Raw genomic sequence first — 20,068 nt, 5'->3', positions numbered from 1 at the left:
TGATCCATTGGAAATAAAATGATAAATTGCCAGTATTGAGACAGTATAGATTAATATTAACTTTCCAAAACAATCATAGTTTTGTTATACATTTAAATTGTATAAACGATTTTAATAATAAAATAAAACAATACAATACTTCATTTAACCAATTCAGTTACAATTTTCTATAGTTACTTGAAATTGATGTATTTATACATATATTAGTTAAATTGATATTCTCTATTGTACTACAATATTTAATTCTGGGACATAACTTTTGTATGCGTTAATATATGTATTTTGTGTTTTTTAAGTGATTTTATCTCAATAAGTGTTAATGGTATCGATCTCTATATACATAGTACCGATGTGCGATAAAAATTGAAGACTTGAAAAATCTTTTTCGATGGATTTCGTTTAGTTTGTGTCTACTTAATTTAAATTTGTAACCCGTTTTTTCCCAGACATATAGACATTTAGTATAAATCCTCTTTTAAGATTTGGTTCTGGTAAATTTAAATTAGTAATTCGTTTTTCTCCCAGACATCTACGTGTCTGACAATAATGGAATAATGGGTTAAATATAGAGTGTTAATTGATAAATTTGTTCTTTTTTTTAAATTTATAAATTTATTAAATATGTATTATATAAATATAATATTTTTCCCAAAATCAACTTGTAGAAAAACACAGTTTTACGAAATATTTGAATTTCTTTATTTATTGAGAGGAAAGAAAGGAATTTTTGTAAAGGATTTCGAAGGCAAAAATATTTATTTAGTATTTCTCAAGAAACAAAATTCATTTCTTTTAAGAAAAACTTTTAATTAAGCCCGTTATTGCTTTAAGCCGTTATTGCTGGGTACTTACGTATCTAGGAAAAAAATAAGTTATAGATTTGAGCGCAGTAGCTCCAAACTTACCGTACACTATTGAAAAATCAAAAAAGGAAAATTAGCGTCGCATAGTATAATTATAAGTATATATTATTATACGGTAGTAGTTTATGACGAAACTTTTTAATTCAGCTAAAATTTATTTTTAAATGTATATTTTCACTATAATGCAACTCAGTTTGTTGTTTTTGACACTGTTTAGGGCTGCATTTATTGGAAGTGGAAGGGTTTTTAGTTCTTATAAGAAATCATTTTTTGAAATATATTTAAAATTTAAGTGTTTTAAAATTTACTTATTTCCTTAAATGTTTATTGTTGTACAAATAAAAGTTTGTATATTTGATGCATTGTATTTTAAATTATAAATGTATTATGGCACCGATTTATGTATACTTTATTGTGTTCCATTTATTTTGAAAATATTATTTATTTATTTTGTATATTTTATTAAGTGCTTTAGCAATATGTGACTGTTTTATCAATTGTACATCATCATTGTCATTAGGTCATCTCCATCTACTTTCTCGTAAACGGATAGCAACATAAGGCAACTTAACTAATCTTTTTTAATGCAGAAACAGTCAAAACAATACCATTAAATTTTTCTTTATTAAATATGAATTTTTTTCTTAATTTATTCTCATAAAATTGCTATTTCGTATACATTTTAAATTGGAAACTGCTCTAATAAGCTTACATAAATACTTGTAAAAATCATATACACAAAAACACATAAACTCTTTTTCCAAATCCCAACTTTCACGAAGATCAAAATTAGTAATAACAAAAGAAACTGCTTCCCCCTTGTGACCTGTGCCGCTTCTAATACATCTGGGTATCGCCATCGCCGTACAACAAACAGCTACTCCATTATCAACACCTGCAACATCTCCATGTGGCAACAAGTATCAAACTTATTCTTCAATATTTTTTGCAAATTTTAAGGAGCAACAGGAGAAAATGCTAAAGGAAAATCAACAGAAATCTCAACAAAATTCACAACATGAAGAGACTACAATTAAATCCAATAGTAATAACAATAGCAGCAACAATGCCAATTCAATTGAAGCAACTGATAACGACAATAATGGCAATAATGTTATCGATATCGATGATTCAAATGAAAATGATGAAGATAATAATACAATGAATTATTTGGAATTGAAAACCACTGCCAATGCAGGTGAACCTGTGCTGTACAGCGGAACAAATGCAAATAAAATACGTATCACCGAAAACCCTATACCGGAGACAGTTAGTTGCTAAACGCACAAATATATATCGACAGCATCATAAATATATCGAAAAACAATAAACAAACGAAATAAACAACTAAAACTTGCCGCTGTTAATTATTATTACTCGTAGTGTAAAACTAAATCTGCAATGCTAATTGATATTTCACTAAACTTCAAATGAAATTTTCATGCTGAAATGTTATCGTTATCGTTATCGTTATCGATGTTATTGTATAGTTTTTAAAATTAATTTAAATTTGTTTTTGTTTTTAAAGTTTATATAATTGTAGAAACGTTCAAAATCCGAATAGATTAGTTTTATTCTCTATATTCAAGCTCAAATTACTAAACTGAATTAATAACAAAAAAAAAAAAACAAAATCAATAAAATATAAGTGTTGCAATGAGAGTTCGACTTTATATATAATATTATTGGCTTATTAGTTACTGTATATCTCTCAATGTAACCTTGTTATTATATATGGAGTATATATGTTCTAGTATAGTACATTAATCGTTTCAGAAGAGCAGACTTAAGTAACATATATATAAATAATATATAACTGTTTTCAAATAGGTTTAACAACCAATGACCTAATTTGGTCGTCTAATTTATTTGTAAACATATAATTACGAAATAAAATATTGTACACCTGCCATTGCCTACTGCAAAATAATAATAATAATAATAATAATAATAATAGTAATATATATTTAATTTACGAAAATATAAACAAAATCAAATAAAAATTAATTCAGTTAACATAACTTACGAGTAAAATGATGTATAACAGCGACCGCGCATATACAATATATAGAGCACATACTCAATACGGTCTTTGTTATTTAGACAAGTTATTAGCCATAAGAAAACGCGTTTATAACACTTTATAACAGTTGCAATATTTTGATATTATTTTTTTGTTTGATTTGTTTGAATTTTAATATTGCAGTCATTTATACATATATATAAAAAATAAATCAAATAATTTCACTTTGTGCCTGATACACAATTTATTTAATATATTTGATTAATAACAAATAAATATTAAATTTTCAAAAACAAAAAAAAAGAAAATAAAAAATTAAAAGCGAGCTTTCTTGTTGTAAACAAATTTGCTTAATGTTTAAATGAATTAATTAAAAATAATTATTGATTTAAGTGAAAAAAATACGAATCATTGCATTAAAAATCAAAATAAAAAAATTGAAATGGGTAAAACCATTGTGTAGCATATCAAAATTCCTCTAAGTGTTGTAAAAAAAAAATAAAATAAAAAAATATAAATGTTTGCAAAATTTCAATTTACGTTTCATCGGAAATCTATTTTTCTTATATTTATTTAGAAATAATTTTGAAATTGGCATAAAACGCTTGTTCTCAAGGAAATAAAACAAATTTTATGATTTCGAAAAAGTACTTTATAAATAATACTTATAGATATTGTAATAAATAAAATGAAATTCGTTTCAGACTCTAGTAACAGATTGAAGAACAAAAATAATATGACATTTTATTATATATAAAAATAATAATTATTTTTAAACAACTGTAGTAAAAAATTACATCGCTACAGAAAAAATGTAGTAAAAATTATATGAATTTTGCTTTTTAAAATAAAAATAAACTATATTTGTTCGCAAACAATAATATATAAATGACATTACAATAAATAAAATAAATTTTTGAAACCTAATTTGTATCTAATTATTTTGTATATTTGAGTAAAAGTTTTTAAAGTTGGTGGTTACTATTAGTAGGTTTTGATTTTAACGCTATGGATTCTATCTAAAAAAAATATGTATATTTCAATAAATTTTTTCATTTGTGTTGGCGTCCAGACCTCCAATTGGAGTGCCTCTACCCTCATGGATCTACATATATGCATCTTAATGGCTATAAACCCATGCCCTCAGTACATCGCTTTTAACACTTGCCCGGTGATGTTTGGTGACTGGAAATAATTTTACATAGCAAAAAACAAATAAATAAAGGATATATGCAGTATTCAATTTCTCGACAATTGTGATAATAAAGTTCTAAAGATTGTCTGAATTACCGAAATGTTAGAATGACTGATAGGTTTTTGTTTTAAGCAATAATATAAATACCATGTTTTTATGTGTTTACTAATTAACATCGAATGATATAATAATAATATTGTATCTATTTAACATTTTAGCAAACTTTTTATTAGAGTTGAAAATAAAAAAAAAATTAATAAAATAAAAAGAAATATTTAATTAAAGTGTAAAAAATTTACTATTCGAATCATTAAGGTAATACTTTCTTTGCTGTATCCGGACTTTACAGTTTAAAAGAACGATATATGCGCTGCCGGGATTATTACAATTACCAAGTGTCATCATCATTTGCATAGTATAAACGCATGCAAAAAAGCTAATGTTTTATTATGGGCTTCTTTCCAGTTGAAAAAAGTAGCAAATAATAGCATATAATTAAAATTATAATACTATAAAAATTTTATATTAATTCAAATGCTGTTTGGTAATCATGAAATCTAATGGATCAAATACTGGACGGTAATCATAAAATCTATGAGTCATGACATAGCTTCAATTCTAGAGACAATATAGTTATCAAAAGCTTGTTGATTTCTGTTATAACACAACATATAGCACAGTTTTTTTGAGGTCAAAATCCATTTTGATCATGCTTACCTATGCGGGAAATATACGTCGTTGTAATGTATGTACAGTTCCATGCATTGTTAGCAGTATCGTTCCGATTTTCTTTAATAAATATTTTTTTATTTTTTGAATAAGAACTACCAATATATAAACAGTGAATTTTGCTGGATGCATCGATAGTTGATGATTGCTTATGATTTTTTTTACTCTATATTTGACAATATTATTTTATTGTTAATAATTTTTATTTTTTAATATATGTGTCTTATGAACTCTATAGGTTTATGATGTCGTTCATATACATACATAAATAATATAAAAGACATGCTCGGAAGTAAAGCGTTATATAATGATTTACCAGACATTAAAAAAAAGATAATATTGGGCAACAGTTCTCTAAGGAAGACTATTAAAGATGTTCGCAAAATTAGAATAAATGGTAAATTTTTAAAAATTAATTACGTTTTACTTTTCGAATATATATCAAAAAAGCTGACATATTAATTATCTATGGTTTGTGTGACGGTATATTAAAAAAAATACCTACTAATATAAAACCCTTTTAATTAATTATTTAAATTTCAATTTAATAGCTTCCTATGAAGCTATTTTTACTAAGCAACATAATCTGAATAATAATAATAATCTGAAAGTGATCCATGGTCAATAAATATTATATTGGACAACAAGTATTCAGGGTTTTCAATCATAATGAAAAAAATAATTTTCAATTTTTTACAAAATTCTGTAATTTTTCAGCGAGAACTATTCTTCCCTTATTTTAGAATTCTGGGGTCTTATCTTTGTAGATATCACACCATTGATAATCTGATGCTGTAATAAAAGGACTTAACGTAGTTAAGGGCTATCTCAAAAACGTATAACCAGCGTAATTAGAGTTCTTACATCAATAAATAAAATTAAACAAAAACAATAATAGAATGTTAATTATAATATTTTTTAAATTTAGTTTATTATTTTTATGACTTTAATTTAATATATGGTATAGGTTAAGTTAGGTTTCGTTTGATTTTCTGGTTCAAGAGGTCGTCACATAGTTCAACTTGGCAGTTAGTGATATCAGTGCGAACCAGTTAACAAAGATAGCGGTTCTGCCAATTAAAAAAAGATTCGAGCGGTCTTAACAAATTATCATTTTCTTTGAGATTCGTATACCATATTTCCTGTATATGTCGCTGTCGACCAATTCTATTTTCAAGAAATATGATAATAATAGAAAATGCTCTGTTAGTAGCTCTACCGACATTTTACAGTCTGTTCTTGACAGAGTGTACGCAGCTTGTACATTTTACGTTGTAGCTGACGTCGTTTTTTGATGATATATATATTGATGACTTTATTCAATTAATAATTAAATATTAATAATTAAATATTAGGTATAGAATCAAAATTTTGATTAAGTTAATTTAATCAATAATATAAGTTAATAGTAATATTTCGTGAAATAATAATTTATATATTAATATATATTAATATATAATATCCTTATTAAATATGTGTTAATTGAGGTTCCATGCTCCACTTAGAAGAAAAGAAATATATCATCATCATCAGCATACATATCAACTATAAAGTTCTTCTACTAAAGTAAACAATTGAAGATAGTTTGTAATTATAGTAAATATAATTTTTTATGCTATAATAATAAGTAGCATTTTTATTAGGTAAATTATTAACAAGGTTTCTATCGTTTGAAGGCAAAATATCTTAAGTAATAGTTAAAGTAGTGTTTTTAAAACTTACGTGTCGTTTATATGATTTTTGGTATTAATAAGGTACATAAGGTACAACTAATCGAAACCACTATCAAAAAAAAGTTAAGTAGGCATGGATTTGTAATACTTGTATTTGACATAATATTTTTGATACTATACAAATATCTTATAAATAAATTTTCATTCTGCTATATAGTCACATACTTTGCAGCTATATATGAATATATATTTTGTATTAAACTTAGTGCATGTGAATTAACTTACTTTATTAACTTTACAATAAATATATTAATCTTTGCAAATATTTGAACAAACACTATAAATATGGTAAGTTCCGATAATAGTGTATTTATATGAAAAATTATTTTATGTCAACATTTTTATTAAACAAGTCTATCCTTGTTCCTAATAAATATTTCGTAATATCATCTTAAAGGTTTTCACAAAAAAACGTGATCCAATGGAAGTTGTGGTCTTTCCCGAATATGAGCCATTAGTTATAAACCAGAAAGTTATTTCAGATGCATATTTAAATGTATTTGTTGGTGAAAAGCAACGTCTGCATAATTTGGAAGAACACAGGTTTGAGGATATTCAAACATTGCGTTTGGAATTTAAAAGTAAGCATTCATTTATATATATTGTATTATAAGATATTAGTTATAAATCGTTAAATAAACATTCTCAGATATCTTACGGATTCGACAATTTGAGATATTGCCTAATCTTACTACACTTGTATTGTCTGGCAATAAGATTGAAATTATAGAATGCTTAGAAACATTAACATCACTGAAGGAACTAGATCTAAGTTTTAACAAAATAGAGAAGATTGAAAACTTAGATACTTTAGTTAACTTAGAGAGACTTCTACTAGCACGTAATTTAATCTCAAATATAGAAAATTTAGATAATTTGGTTAAGTTGAAAATACTCAGTCTAAGCGGTAATAAGATTAAAACAATAGATGGGGTAAATTAACTAATATTTTATTGTAAATAAATTTTCGAGATCTAAAAATATACTAAATTTACAGTTAGATCGTTTACGTTTCTCTAAAAATTTCAAAGCAATAAGCTTGGAAGGTAATCCTATAGCTAGTAATCCGGATATTGATTTGAAATACTATACGATCACAATACTACCGCACTTAGAATATTATGATTTCAAATACATAACTGTCAAAGATCGACAGTTGGGGCTTGAAAAATATTTGTAAGTGATGTAAGAAAAGTAAGTAAGTAAGATTTTATTAATATCTAGTATTTGTTTTAAGTTATCGACTGCGTGCGATTGAAGCTGAACAAGAGGATGAAGTGAAACAACGTTACGAAGCTGAGAAGGAAATATCTGATGCTGAAAAGTTGATGGGAGCTTTTGTAGAACATTTAAATGGTCATCAACTTTTCCGTTCACTATGGGAAAATGATGAAGATGGTCGTATACTTTTAAGCATTGGTGACGCTGCAGATGAAATAGTTACAGAATATGACGAGAAGATATTTGAATTAACGCAGGAAATATATAAACATGGTTTGGAGAAATATCACGAGCGTTGTTTAGAGGAGGAGGAATTTGCTGTATGCATGGAAGAATGTCAAACAGATTTTCAAAATCAATGCCAAAGTATAACTGAAAAATATGTAACATATACAGAAAAAGATTTGGAGCAGTGCGCACCACTTCTGAAAAGAATTGAAAAATTTTTATTGATGGGTGGTGACGAAGAATCACCAGAATATGCCACAATGTATTTCTATGTTGGTGAAGTTATGGATGAATTTGATATAGAAACTAATTCTGTGTGGACACAACTGATGAAGATTGAAATTCATTTGCATGAAGTTATTGAAGTATATATTATATATATTATTAATTATTTAGTATTCTAATTTCCTGATTTAAAATTTCTATGAATTGCTTAAGGAGACAATTGTAATTTATGGCCGCAATTTATATGACTTAATATCAAAGTTTGTCGAGCACGTTCAGTCATATTTTTCTCAACTTCGGGATGTGGTGCAGAATTTTGTAAATAATTTGCAAGACGAGGTCTCTGAATATTTGATAAATACGATAGGAACAGAAGAATATGAAGATGTTTTGCCAGAACTAAAACACTGTATGGAAGATCGCGATGCTCTTGATAATTTATTAGCAGGTATGAAAGACGCACACACTGGACGGATTGACGAACGTGAAGATCGTTTAATAACTCGAAGCAGGGAATATGTTGAAAATTTAATTGAGGATCTACAGCAGTATGTTTAATATAGTACTATGTATTTATTATAATAGTCTTATGATCTTTATTGGAATGCTGATTACATTTCTCATTTAATATTTTATCACATAAGTTTAAATCAACCTTGCCACTTAATTGGAAATTTTTTACACAGTTTTTCTGGTATTCATGCAATGTATTAAAATTTGCATCGTAGAATTACAATACAATTTAAACATTTCATTTAGATTACAAATTTTGATGGATTGTACGTACACCTAAAAAACTGTGACAAAAAAATCCAATAGTGAGGCTAGGTTAAGTCTAAATGTCGTCATTCGATTAAGTATCCATGTGTGGTAAACGATTTTAGTTATATTAAGCCTAATAATAGATAGAGATTGAGTGATTGAAAAGTACTTTTAAGTTTGTTTGGTTTTATGTAATTTTTCCCTTGTTAATTGTGGAAAAAATTTTGTGATTTACATTTTTTCAATTGTTGTTCTTAAATATAAAACTAATGATGGTCATTACTGTTATTTTAGAAATATTTATGGTGAGACGAAATTTTGCAGATATAAGTACGTTGATGTAAGAGTATACTTATATAGTTAGCATAGCCGAGCGCCTACACTATACAATGGGGTTTGTTATTGATTATACATTTTGTTCTAGTATCAAGAACACTGAAAAATACTAGAGGCATAGGATGTTTTTCGAACAATTATATTCCACATCAAAAGTTATTCCATTTATGCATACATTTATTTTCCTTCTTAGTAAAGATCGAGAAATTTAAAAAAAAAATGTTTCATGAATCGAAGAAACAATAGTCGTTTCTTGTTTGTAGCTGATTTGTTGATTGAAAATGAATTATTTGTCCCCTTATTATTATTTGTCCACTTATTCAATAGATCTATACTTAAATTTCAGTATATGTGCTGGTAATATATGTATATATTTATATATATACATATATATAAATATATTGCACATATATATGTGCAAAATGCACATATAAAATATTGTTGAATATATATATTGTTCTATAAATCTATAATAAATCTATACTTAAATTTGGGAATATATGTACATATAAATATATATATGCGTATGCAAGATTTACATATAAAGTATTGTTTTATATATATATATATTATTGTTCATATATTTATATTTCGTTATTAAGCATATATTTCTCTCTATTTCAAAATTATAAATATACACACACATATATATATATATATATATATAAATAATTTATAGAAAAGAGGAAACACGTCATAGTAAAAAAATTCTGGAAATCAATGATTTTGTTGTCTACACTGTCGATAGATGGGAAGCATATCGCGAAGAAATAAGAAAGGACTATCTACTCCACGGTGACATTATAACTGCAAAGTGAACTTAAGATTAATTAATTGTAAAAATTGTATTTAAAAAAAATATTGTTTAATTTTTATGATTGTTATGTATATTTCTATGCAACTTTATCAATTCATATATAATAAATGTTTCTGGTGTAGATAAATTATAAGTGAGAGTTTTTAATTAACTTTAAAGAAATTTATAAAAATTTATTAAATTTTTTATCAAATTAAGTTTGATTATTAATGCATTCCAGTATTTAAATCAATGACCCTGACTGTATAGTGAAATTTAAGTGCGAATGGCTTGAGTCACATTAAGTCAGAGAAGAAGGAATTGAATGAAGTTGCGCTAAATTATATGGAAGATAAATTATATGGAAGAAGGAGTTATGAACATAGGTAACAGATTATATCTAATATAGCTCAATTACATGTAGTAAAAGAAGCAAATATCTAAGTGGTAATTTACTATATTCAAAAATGTTAAAAAGGCGGAAAACATCAACAATTTTGAATCCTAACCAATATTTTGAATATTAAAAAAAATAAAGAAGCCAGAAAGTTTCAGAATTGAATTTACAGGACAATTGTGACGAAGATCGTTAAAAATCTTGCGTAAGATCATTGTAAAGCCGATCGTAAGATCGTTTGTAAGATTTTAGCTATTCTGGCTTAAAAGTTTTCCAAAAAAAGTTTTATCATTTAAAATTCGTGGTAGAAAGCTGTTTTGTTTTATTTCTTTTGTGGTGAAATCAAAAACATCCGCTAATCACTAACGCATTCAAGTAAATCTGTTTTAGATCTGTCCTAAATCTGTCCTAGAAATGATCTTTAAAACAATTTATGTTTATTTGTTTGCATTTGGTACTCTTCCTTTGCTTTTGCTTACGAAGTCACCGAATAATTTCACTGCGAATAATAACTGCAAATTCGGATATTCGAAGACACCGTATTTACAAAAATTCCGATTTTATTTTCAACTTTGGAGACTTCATTTATTGTCCGATTAATCGGATTCTCCGAATACTTTTTAAAACCGAATACGAACAGCACTATTAGATAGTACTTGTTTAGAATTTTATGCCAGAACTTTTAATTTTTCTAAGTATACAGCTGACTAAATATGTTTTACATATGTATTCTATATAATAGATTATGTTAGATAAAGTAGCGATCTTAAGAAAAATATTCCATAGAAACTAATAGGTTCAAAAACCACATTGATCCTTTAGCAAATCTTTGAATATTCTTTATAAGAAGTTCCTGTCACTTGCCAAAATTGTCAGAAAAGTAAGCCCAAAGAATAGTTATTCGACTTCGACAATACGCTGAACAGTAATAGTAATTGTTAAATGGGAAGTTCTAGCATGGTTTCTTGAACGGCTCCGACGCGATAACAAACCTCCTGCGAGACTGATATTTTTACGGGGCACATTAATGAGATCGTTATATTGTTTCTTAGTGGAATGCGGTAAATTTGAATATTGTTGAGAATTTCCACTTTGTATTAAATTGTTAATACAGACAGATTTTACCAACTATTTGCATGATGTCAGCGATATGCCATAATCCTTCACATGTTCCAAACTATTGTTACAGCCACCCCGTTTGATCAGCCTGTCTGCTTTGTAATTGCTCAAAATATCCATACCACTGAGAAATGTTTAAGTGCATCTGAGAGTAAATGTTTAACTACATCGACATCTCATTCAGAGATTGTAGTACTCTAAACTTAAGAACTTTAAAACAGCTTGAATATTTGAATATAAGTACATTCCTATTCAATATATTATACATAGCGATCACTTTTACCTGAAAAATACTACAATAATTAGGAAGCCTATTATATATATCTTTATTCAATCGCTCCGAGAAAATTCCGCTGTATACACCAACACCTACTTTTGAATCGTGAGTATGTATGATTAAATCGACCCCTAATGAGAAACATCCTAACAGCCAAAAATCTCCAGATGGAAAATCGATATCAAATTTTTTGTTTAAATAAGAGAGATGAAGTCAATATTTCTTAGAGCAGGACTAAAGAATAATTCAGTTCTATATACTTATAACCAGTAATTTACATATTTATTAATCAATTTTATCGGTACTGACTAATCTCGTATTTAATGTATTCTTCTTGATTAGAAGTCGTCATAAGAATTTCCATAGAAATACATACATAAAATATAATTTAAGTAGAACGTTGTGACAATAATGTGTTTTAGTATAGACCAGAGTATAGTTATCAGTAAGAATAAAATACTTTTTATAGCGTACAATGTGTACTTCGAACGATATTAAAACTTAAAAATTAAGTAAGCTGTGATTTTAATCATTTTTTTTATATTGTAAATAAATTTTTAAAATATAAAAACATTATTGTTAATCAATATTACATATTTGTGTTTCTTCATCTTCATAGTTATTTATTTGTCTTAGGTTGGTCTAATGTACAATACAAAGAGAATATATATTTATATAGAAGGGTAGAAAATTATTGAACTTTTTCAGTTAAACAAACCACCAATAAAAATGGTAAGTTCTATTTACACAAATTTTTCAGATACTATAGAAATATGTATATATATATGTTATAGTTAGCCCAAAAAAAGGATCCCGTAGATGTTGTTATATTTCCACAATATGAGCCATTAGTTATAAACCAGAAAGTTATTTCGGATGCATATTTAAATGTATTTGTTGGTGAAAAGCAACGTCTGCATAATTTGGAAGAAATTAGGTTTGAGGATATTCACACATTGCGTATGGAATTTAAAAGTAAGCATTCATTTACTTAATATATTGTATTATAAGATATTAGTTATAAATCGTTAAATGAACATTCTCAGATATCTTACGGATTCGACAATTTGAGATATTGCCTAATCTTACTACACTTGTATTGTCTGGCAATAATATTGAAAATATAGAATGCTTAGAAAAAGTAACATCACTGAAGGAACTAGATCTAAGTTTTAACAAAATTGAGAGAATTGAAAACTTAGATACGTTAGTTAACTTAAAGAGACTTTTACTAGCACATAATTTAATCCCAAAAATAGAAAATTTAGATAATTTGGTTGAGTTGAAAATACTTAGCCTAAGCTACAATAAGATTAAAACAATAGATGGGGTAAATTAACTAATATTTTATTGTAAATAAATTTCCGAGATTTAAAAATATACTAAATTTACAGTTAGATCGTTTACGTTTCTCTAAAAATTTCAAAGCAATAAGTTTGGAAGGCAATCCTATAGCTAGTAATCCGGATATTGATTTGAAATACTATACGATCACAATACTACCGAACTTAGAATATTATGATTTCCAATACATAACTATCAAAGATCGACAGTTGGGGCTTGAAAAATATATGTACATAAGTAATGTAAAAGATAAGTAAGTAAGTAAGATTTTATTAATATCTAATATTTGTTTTAAGTTATCGACTGCGTGCGATTGAAGCAGAACAAGAGGATGAAGTGAAACAACGTTACGAAGCTGAGAAGGAAATATCTGATGCTGAGAAGTTGATGGGAGCTTTTGTAGAACACTTAAATGGTCATCAACTTTTCCGTTCACTATGGGAAAATGATGAAGATGGTCGTATACTTTTAAGCATTGGTGATGCTGCAGATGAAATAGTTACAGAATATGACGAGAAGATGTTTGAATTAACGCAGAAAATATATAAACATGGTTTGGAGAAATATCACGAGCGTTGTTTAGAGGAGGAGGAATTTGCTGTATGCATGGAAGAATGTCAAACAAATTTTCAAAATGAAGGCCAAAGTATAACTGAAAAATTTGCAACATATACAGATCAAGCTTTGGAGCAGTGCGCACCACTTCTAAAAAGAATAGAAAAATTTTTATTGATGGGTGGTGATGAAGAATCTCCAGAATATGCCACAATGTATTTCTATGTTGGTGATGTTATGGATGAATTTGATATGAAAGCTGATTCTGTGTGGACAAAACTGATGAACATTGAAATTCATTTGCATGAAGTTATTGAAGTACATATATTATATATATTATTAATTAAGTAGTCTTCTAATTTCCTAATTTAAAATTTCTATTAATTACTTAAGGAGACAATTGTAATTTATGGCCGCAATTTATATGACTTAATATCAATGTTTGTCGAGCACGTTCAGTCATATTTTTCTCAACTTCGGGATGTGGTGCAGATTTTTGTAAATAATTTGCAAGATGAGGTCTCTGAGTATTTGATAAATACGATAGGAACTGAAGAATATGAAGATGTTTTGCCAGAACTAAAACACTGTATGGAAGATCGCGATGCTCTCGATAATTTATTAGCAGGTATGAAAGACGCACATACTGGACGGATTGACGAACGTGAAGATCGTTTAATAACTCGAAGTAGGGAATATGTTGAACATCTAATTGAGGATCTACAGCAGTATGTTTAATGTAGTATAATGTATTCATTATAATAATCTTATGACCTTTATTGGAATGTGGCTTAAATTTTTTATTAAATATTTATTAGGAATTTTACTCATAGTTTTTTGGAATAGATGCAATATAATCATGCAAAAGATACTTGTATATTGATTATATATTTTGTAGCAGTATCGAGAACATTGAAAAATACTAGAGGCACACTTAGGCACTGAAATTGTTTGTTCCAGTTTATGATATTTTTCGAAGTATAATATTCTACATCAATGATTATTTTATTTATGCTTAAAGTTATATTTCTTCTCAGTAATAATCAAAATAAAATTCGAGTAATTTGTTAAAAAATCGCCCCAAGAAACGAAAAATAGTAGTTGTATCTTGTTCATAACTGATTTGTTGATTGAAAATATTAGTTATTTATCCTCTAAACTCATCCAATAGATTTATAATTAAATTTAAGAATACATGTGACATAAGCTTAAATATATATTTTATATTTATACATGTATATTACAAGCATATGTATATTTATATATATTTATTCAACAGTATGCTGTATTTATATATATATATATATAGAGTTTATATATAGTATACTATTTTATTATATATATTACTCACATGTATGCATTCATATTATACATATATTAACTTATACAAATATTCTCTTCTGTTAAGTACAGATAAATTAAAAAATTATTTACAGAAAAGAGCAAGGACGTCATAGTAGAAAAATTCTGGAAATCAATGATTTTGTTGCCTACACTGTCGATAGATGGGATGCATATCGCGATGAAATAAGAAAGGACTTGCTACATCACGGTGACAATATATAACTAATGAATTAAAAATATTTTGTTAGTAAAATTATTTAAGAATATGAAATAAATATTTAAAATATTTCTTAGTTTGTATTATTTTGATATATATTTTATAAGTTGAAGTTTTTAATCAACTAAAAAGCATTTTTTAATGCTTATAGAATCTTTTTTATAAAATGTTGATTTGTTGTTTATATAATTATTCATAATTTTATTTTAAAATGTATTTTATAAGAATAAATAAAATGTATAAAATTAATAAAAAAAAAATCTTAACATCACATATTTAATTAAATCATATCAAAAATGCTGTACTAACTATAAATTGCAATACTAAACTTAATTCTTATTAATTGAATATTAATAATTAATAAAGTTAACCTCTTTACTCTTCATATATTATTTCACTTTTTTGAAGTGATGAACAGATTCAGTGTAACCCTAGCACTTACTGAAACTATTTCTTGTAAACGCTTTCAACAAAGTGGTTCTAAAGGAACCAGTAGGAGACTTCAGAAGGTTAAACGTATCTGCCCGGGAGATTATAACTGATGAAAGAATTGTGTTATGTGTAAGACTAATGTTAAGTTCAATTATTCATATATTCAATGATTTAAAACAATGATACCGATTGTATAGTGTAAGCTGGAATGAACTATATTAAGAATGTGTAACAAGATTATAGATAGGGAATGAATCTTAATTATATAGAAAATGGAGGTATGAAAACGGGTAATAGTTTATGCCTAAATTACTTACATGTAGTAAAAAAAGCATATATCTTAGCGCTAACTTACTGCACCCATAATTCAAAATATATAAACATAGATGAAAACCTTTACACAAAAAATATAAAGAAAATCTTGTATAGACATTTTGCACACCAAATAAAGAAACCAGAAATATCTTAAAATTGTTATTATTATTATTATTTAAATTGTTACTTGAAGTAACATTTAAATAAAAATTTGAGATCTTTGTACAGTATAACATTTGTTGTCCTCCGATGGAGGATCTATCAGATGTTAAGCTTATAAGAACAGATACTACACTTTGATCTTAGCCATAAGGTCGAGAAGCGACCTTTGTACAGTATAATATACTAAATAATAGGTCATATCGTAAAACAAAAGCGGATTACTAGTTTAATATGATGGTATGATAGATGTGTTTTAGATAATACTTTAGAATTCTATAACTACATTTTTCTAAGTATACTGCTTACGTAATATATTATATGTAGGTATTCCCTGTAATAGAACTAAATTCGGTGAACTTTCAATTAAGAAACTATTTATCTGGAAATATTCCTCGAGTCATATGGTGTTATGAAGATATGCTAGTAATTACTGTGCCGTATTCTATAACTCGCAACAACAAGATTCCAACAAGGTCACTTGAACATAAAGGAATGAATGAGTTCGCTTAAACTAGCTTGGTAGGATATACACTGAGCATTGTTATATACACAAGATAAGTACACTCAAGGGCAAATAAATTGAATACGAGAGAAATGATTAGAGTTAGCTCAAAGTGATCAGTGAAAACCGGTCATATTGTCAAAAGTTCTATATTACTAAAAACCTTTCTGTTTTAATAGAAATCAAAAGTTCTATATTAGCAAAAAGCTTTCTGAAATGGTAGAAATTAAGTATCAATTGTTAAACAGAGCAATACTTAATACTTTGTGAACAGAAACAATGTTGCATGCGTTGCGGAGGTTAGCACTACTTTAAACATTTTAGGACATATTATTTGTGCCAGTAATTTAGGCTATAAATGTAGAATTGCTACAGTCATCTTTCTGGTGCATAATGTCAAAGTTCGTTAAACGATGTTATATTTGGGTTTTATCTTTTCTTATTTCATTTTGATTAGAAGTCATCATAAGTATTTTCAGGAAAATACGTACATATATATTATTTTTAATAGAATGTTGTGACAATAATGTGTTTCAGTATAGACCAGAGTATAGTTATCGTTAAGAATAAAATACTTTTTATAGCCTACAAGCATACAATAGTGACCTGTGAATTTATCTGCACTTTGAACGATACTAAAATTTAAAAATTAAAGTAAGCCGTGATTTTAATAATTTTTTTTTATATTGTACACTAATTTTCAAAATATAAAAACATTATTGTTAATCAATATTACATTTTTGTGTTCCTTTATCTTTTGATTTTGATTTAATTATACTTCTTAAGTTGATCTAATGTACAAGACAATGACAATATATATTTATATAGAGGAATAGAAAATTATTGAACTTTTTTCAGTTAAACAAACCACCAATAAAAATGGTAAGTTCTATTTACACAAATTTTTCAGATACTATAGAAATATGTATATATATGTATTATAGTTAGCCCAAAAAAAGGATCCCGTAGATGTTGTTATATTTCCACAATATGAGCCATTAGTTATAAACCAGAAAGTTATTTTGGATGCATATTTAAATGTATTTGTTGGTGAAAAGCAACGTCTGCATAATTTGGAAGAAATCAGGTTTGAGGATATTCAAACATTGCGTATGGAATTTAAAAGTAAACATTCATTTATTTATATTGTATTATAAGATATTAGTTATAAATCGTTAAATTAACATTCTCAGATATCTTACGGATTCGACAATTTGAGATGTTGCCTAATCTTACTACACTTGTATTGTCTGGCAATAATATTGAAAACATAGAATGCTTAGAAAAAGTAACATCACTGAAGGAACTAGATCTAAGTTTTAACAAAATTGAGAGAATTGAAAACTTAGATACGTTAGTTAACTTAAAGAGACTTCTACTAGCACATAATTTAATCCCAAAAATAGAAAATTTAGATAATTTGGTTGAGTTGAAAATACTTAGCCTAAGCTACAATAAGATTAAAACAATAGATGGGGTAAATTAACTAATATTTTATTGTAAATAAATTTCCAAGATCTAAAAATATACTAAATTTACAGTTAGATCGTTTACGTTTCTCTAAACATTTCAAAGCAATAAGTTTGGAAGGCAATCCTATAGCTAGTAATTCGGATATTGATTTGAAATACTATACGATCACAATACTACCGAACTTAGAATATTATGATTTCAAATACATAACTGTCAAAGATCGACAGTTGGGGCTTGAAAAATATATGTAAGTAATGTAAAATATAAGTAAGTAAGTAAGATTTTATTAATATCTAATATTTGTTTTAAGTTATCGACTGCGTGCGATTGAAGCAGAACAAGAGGATGAAGTGAAACAACGTTACGAAGCTGAGAAGGAAATATCTGATGCTGAGAAGTTGATGGGAGCTTTTGTGGAACATTTAAATGGTCATCAACTTTTCCGTTCACTATGGGAAAATGATGAAGATGGTCGTATACTTTTAAGCATTGGTGATGCTGCAGATGAAATAGTTACAGAATATGACGAGAAGATGTTTGAATTAACGCAGGAAATATATAAACATGGTTTGGAGAAATATCACGAGCGTTGTTTAGAAGAGGAGGAATTTGCTGAATGCGTTGATGAATGTAACAAAGGTTTTCAAGAGACATGTCAATTTGAAATTGAGGAATATATAGCATATACAGATAAGTCAATAGAAAAAAGCGCTCCAATTCTAAGAAAATTGGAGAAATTTTTATTGGATGGTGGAGACGAAGAATCTTTAGAATTTGCAACTATAATTCTTCGTATTGATGAGATTATGGAAAAATTTAAAGAAAAAACTGATGAAGTATGGATAATTCTGATGACAGTTGAACTACATTTACATGAATCTATTGAAGTACGAAACACATTTATTTTTAGATTTTTTAATTTTTATAAATTGTTTAAGGACACAATTACATTATTTGGACGAAATTTATATGACTTAATATCAAAATTTGTGGAGTATGTGCAATCATATTTTTCTCAACTTCGGGATGTGGTGCATACTTTTGTGAATAATTTGCAAGACGAGGTCTCTGAGTATTTGATAAATACGATAGGAACAGAAGAATATGAAAATGTTTTACCAGAACTAAAACACTGTATGGAAGATCGCGATGCTCTTGATAATTTATTAGCAGGTATGAAAGACGTACATACTGGACGGATTGACGAACGTGAAGATCGTTTAATAACTCGAAGTAGGGAATATGTTGAAAAACTAATTGAAGAGCTGAAATTGTTAGTAATAATTGTATTTACCTTACTCTGCTATATATATTTGTAAATATACATATATGTATACATATAGAAAATGTAATGTGTTTTAAAATTTACAGAAAGGAGGAAGAAAGACATGGACATAAAATTCTGGAAATTAATGAATTTATCGACTACACTACGGACAGATGGGATGTTTTTCGTGACGAAATTAGAGAAGATTATTTAAGATATGGTGACAAAGATAATTCGATAAGTTCAAAATAAATTTGGCAGTGATATATTTAATTGTAAATGACATATTTTTATACTAAAGCGACATTTAAAAATAAAATATAAGAATTTCTTTTTATAATAAATATTAATATTTTTCTCATGTGTATTCGTGTATATAAAATAATGCTGTGAAGAAACGCATACAGTCGAAACATTTTGTAGTAATTAAATATTTAATTAAACTTACAAATTGCAGAGAATGTATTAAAATTAAATAAGGATGTCTAATTAAAAATTTGAACAAATTAATAATAACTAGTAATTTTATAAAAATAAAATGAGATATTATGTA

General features: G+C 26.8%; 4 protein-coding genes and 1 pseudogene across 7 annotated transcripts in view; 4 read left to right on the top strand and 1 right to left on the bottom strand.

Annotated features, from left to right (window-relative positions):
* Window positions 1-2,307, top strand: part of LOC119673879 (protein NDRG3-like) — a 41,738-nt gene extending 39,431 nt beyond the window's left edge. For all 3 annotated transcript variants that reach the window (XM_038084979.1, XM_038084978.1, XM_038084977.1), the window contains one exon: window positions 1,741-2,307. In XM_038084979.1, the coding sequence (XP_037940907.1) occupies window positions 1,741-2,144 (404 nt within the window). In that variant the 3' untranslated portion in view covers window positions 2,145-2,307. The remainder of the gene's footprint in view (window positions 1-1,740) is intronic.
* A 4,377-nt stretch (window positions 2,308-6,684) lies between these two features.
* Window positions 6,685-10,250, top strand: LOC119680246 (dynein regulatory complex subunit 3-like). 2 transcript variants are annotated; one of them, XM_038092965.1, is made up of 8 exons: window positions 6,685-6,831; window positions 6,941-7,124; window positions 7,193-7,476; window positions 7,541-7,719; window positions 7,781-8,357; window positions 8,431-8,765; window positions 9,274-9,284; window positions 9,995-10,250. In XM_038092965.1, exons 1-8 carry the CDS (start codon window positions 6,829-6,831, stop codon window positions 10,087-10,089), a joined length of 1,668 nt encoding a protein of 555 aa, XP_037948893.1. In that variant the 5' UTR covers window positions 6,685-6,828; the 3' UTR covers window positions 10,090-10,250. The 2 variants fall into 2 exon arrangements, with proteins under 2 accessions (XP_037948893.1, XP_037948891.1); XM_038092963.1 differs by lacking the exon at window positions 9,274-9,284 and having other exon boundaries at window positions 6,686-6,831.
* A 2,242-nt stretch (window positions 10,251-12,492) lies between these two features.
* LOC119680245 (dynein regulatory complex subunit 3-like) lies at window positions 12,493-15,408 on the top strand. Its single transcript, XM_038092962.1, has 7 exons — window positions 12,493-12,636; window positions 12,699-12,879; window positions 12,951-13,234; window positions 13,299-13,477; window positions 13,545-14,121; window positions 14,197-14,531; window positions 15,240-15,408. The coding sequence occupies exons 1-7, from the start codon at window positions 12,634-12,636 to the stop codon at window positions 15,367-15,369; spliced, it is 1,689 nt and encodes a 562-aa protein (XP_037948890.1). The 5' UTR covers window positions 12,493-12,633; the 3' UTR covers window positions 15,370-15,408.
* A 908-nt stretch (window positions 15,409-16,316) lies between these two features.
* Window positions 16,317-16,437, bottom strand: LOC119686559 (annotated as a pseudogene).
* Window positions 16,438-17,516: 1,079 nt separating this feature from the next.
* LOC119685288 (dynein regulatory complex subunit 3-like) lies at window positions 17,517-19,813 on the top strand. The gene is made up of 7 exons (XM_038099530.1): window positions 17,517-17,657; window positions 17,720-17,900; window positions 17,969-18,252; window positions 18,317-18,495; window positions 18,559-19,135; window positions 19,187-19,521; window positions 19,620-19,813. The coding sequence occupies exons 1-7, from the start codon at window positions 17,655-17,657 to the stop codon at window positions 19,765-19,767; spliced, it is 1,707 nt and encodes a 568-aa protein (XP_037955458.1). The 5' UTR covers window positions 17,517-17,654; the 3' UTR covers window positions 19,768-19,813.
* Window positions 19,814-20,068: the final 255 nt, after the last annotated feature.

The sequence above is a fragment of the Teleopsis dalmanni genome, chromosome 2 (assembly GCF_002237135.1).
Source record: "Teleopsis dalmanni isolate 2A chromosome 2, ASM223713v2, whole genome shotgun sequence".
Taxonomy (NCBI): Eukaryota; Metazoa; Arthropoda; class Insecta; order Diptera; family Diopsidae; genus Teleopsis; species Teleopsis dalmanni.
The sequence above is the reverse complement of the archived record's forward strand: the minus strand, read 5'-3'. Positions and strand labels throughout refer to the sequence as shown.

Bases quoted from the DNA above. Each gene is read 5' to 3' on its own strand.
- LOC119680246 (XM_038092963.1), top strand. The intron at 7,720-7,780 runs GTAAGTGATGTA...ATTTGTTTTAAG, and splicing joins TTGGGGCTTGAAAAATATTT to TTATCGACTGCGTGCGATTG. The intron at 8,766-9,994 runs GTATGTTTAATA...AATAATTTATAG, and splicing joins TTAATTGAGGATCTACAGCA to AAAAGAGGAAACACGTCATA.
- LOC119685288 (XM_038099530.1), top strand. The intron at 17,901-17,968 runs GTAAACATTCAT...TAACATTCTCAG, and splicing joins ATTGCGTATGGAATTTAAAA to ATATCTTACGGATTCGACAA. The intron at 18,253-18,316 runs GTAAATTAACTA...CTAAATTTACAG, and splicing joins AGATTAAAACAATAGATGGG to TTAGATCGTTTACGTTTCTC.
- LOC119680245 (XM_038092962.1), top strand. The intron at 13,478-13,544 runs GTACATAAGTAA...ATTTGTTTTAAG, and splicing joins TTGGGGCTTGAAAAATATAT to TTATCGACTGCGTGCGATTG. The intron at 14,122-14,196 runs GTACATATATTA...TAATTACTTAAG, and splicing joins ATTTGCATGAAGTTATTGAA to GAGACAATTGTAATTTATGG.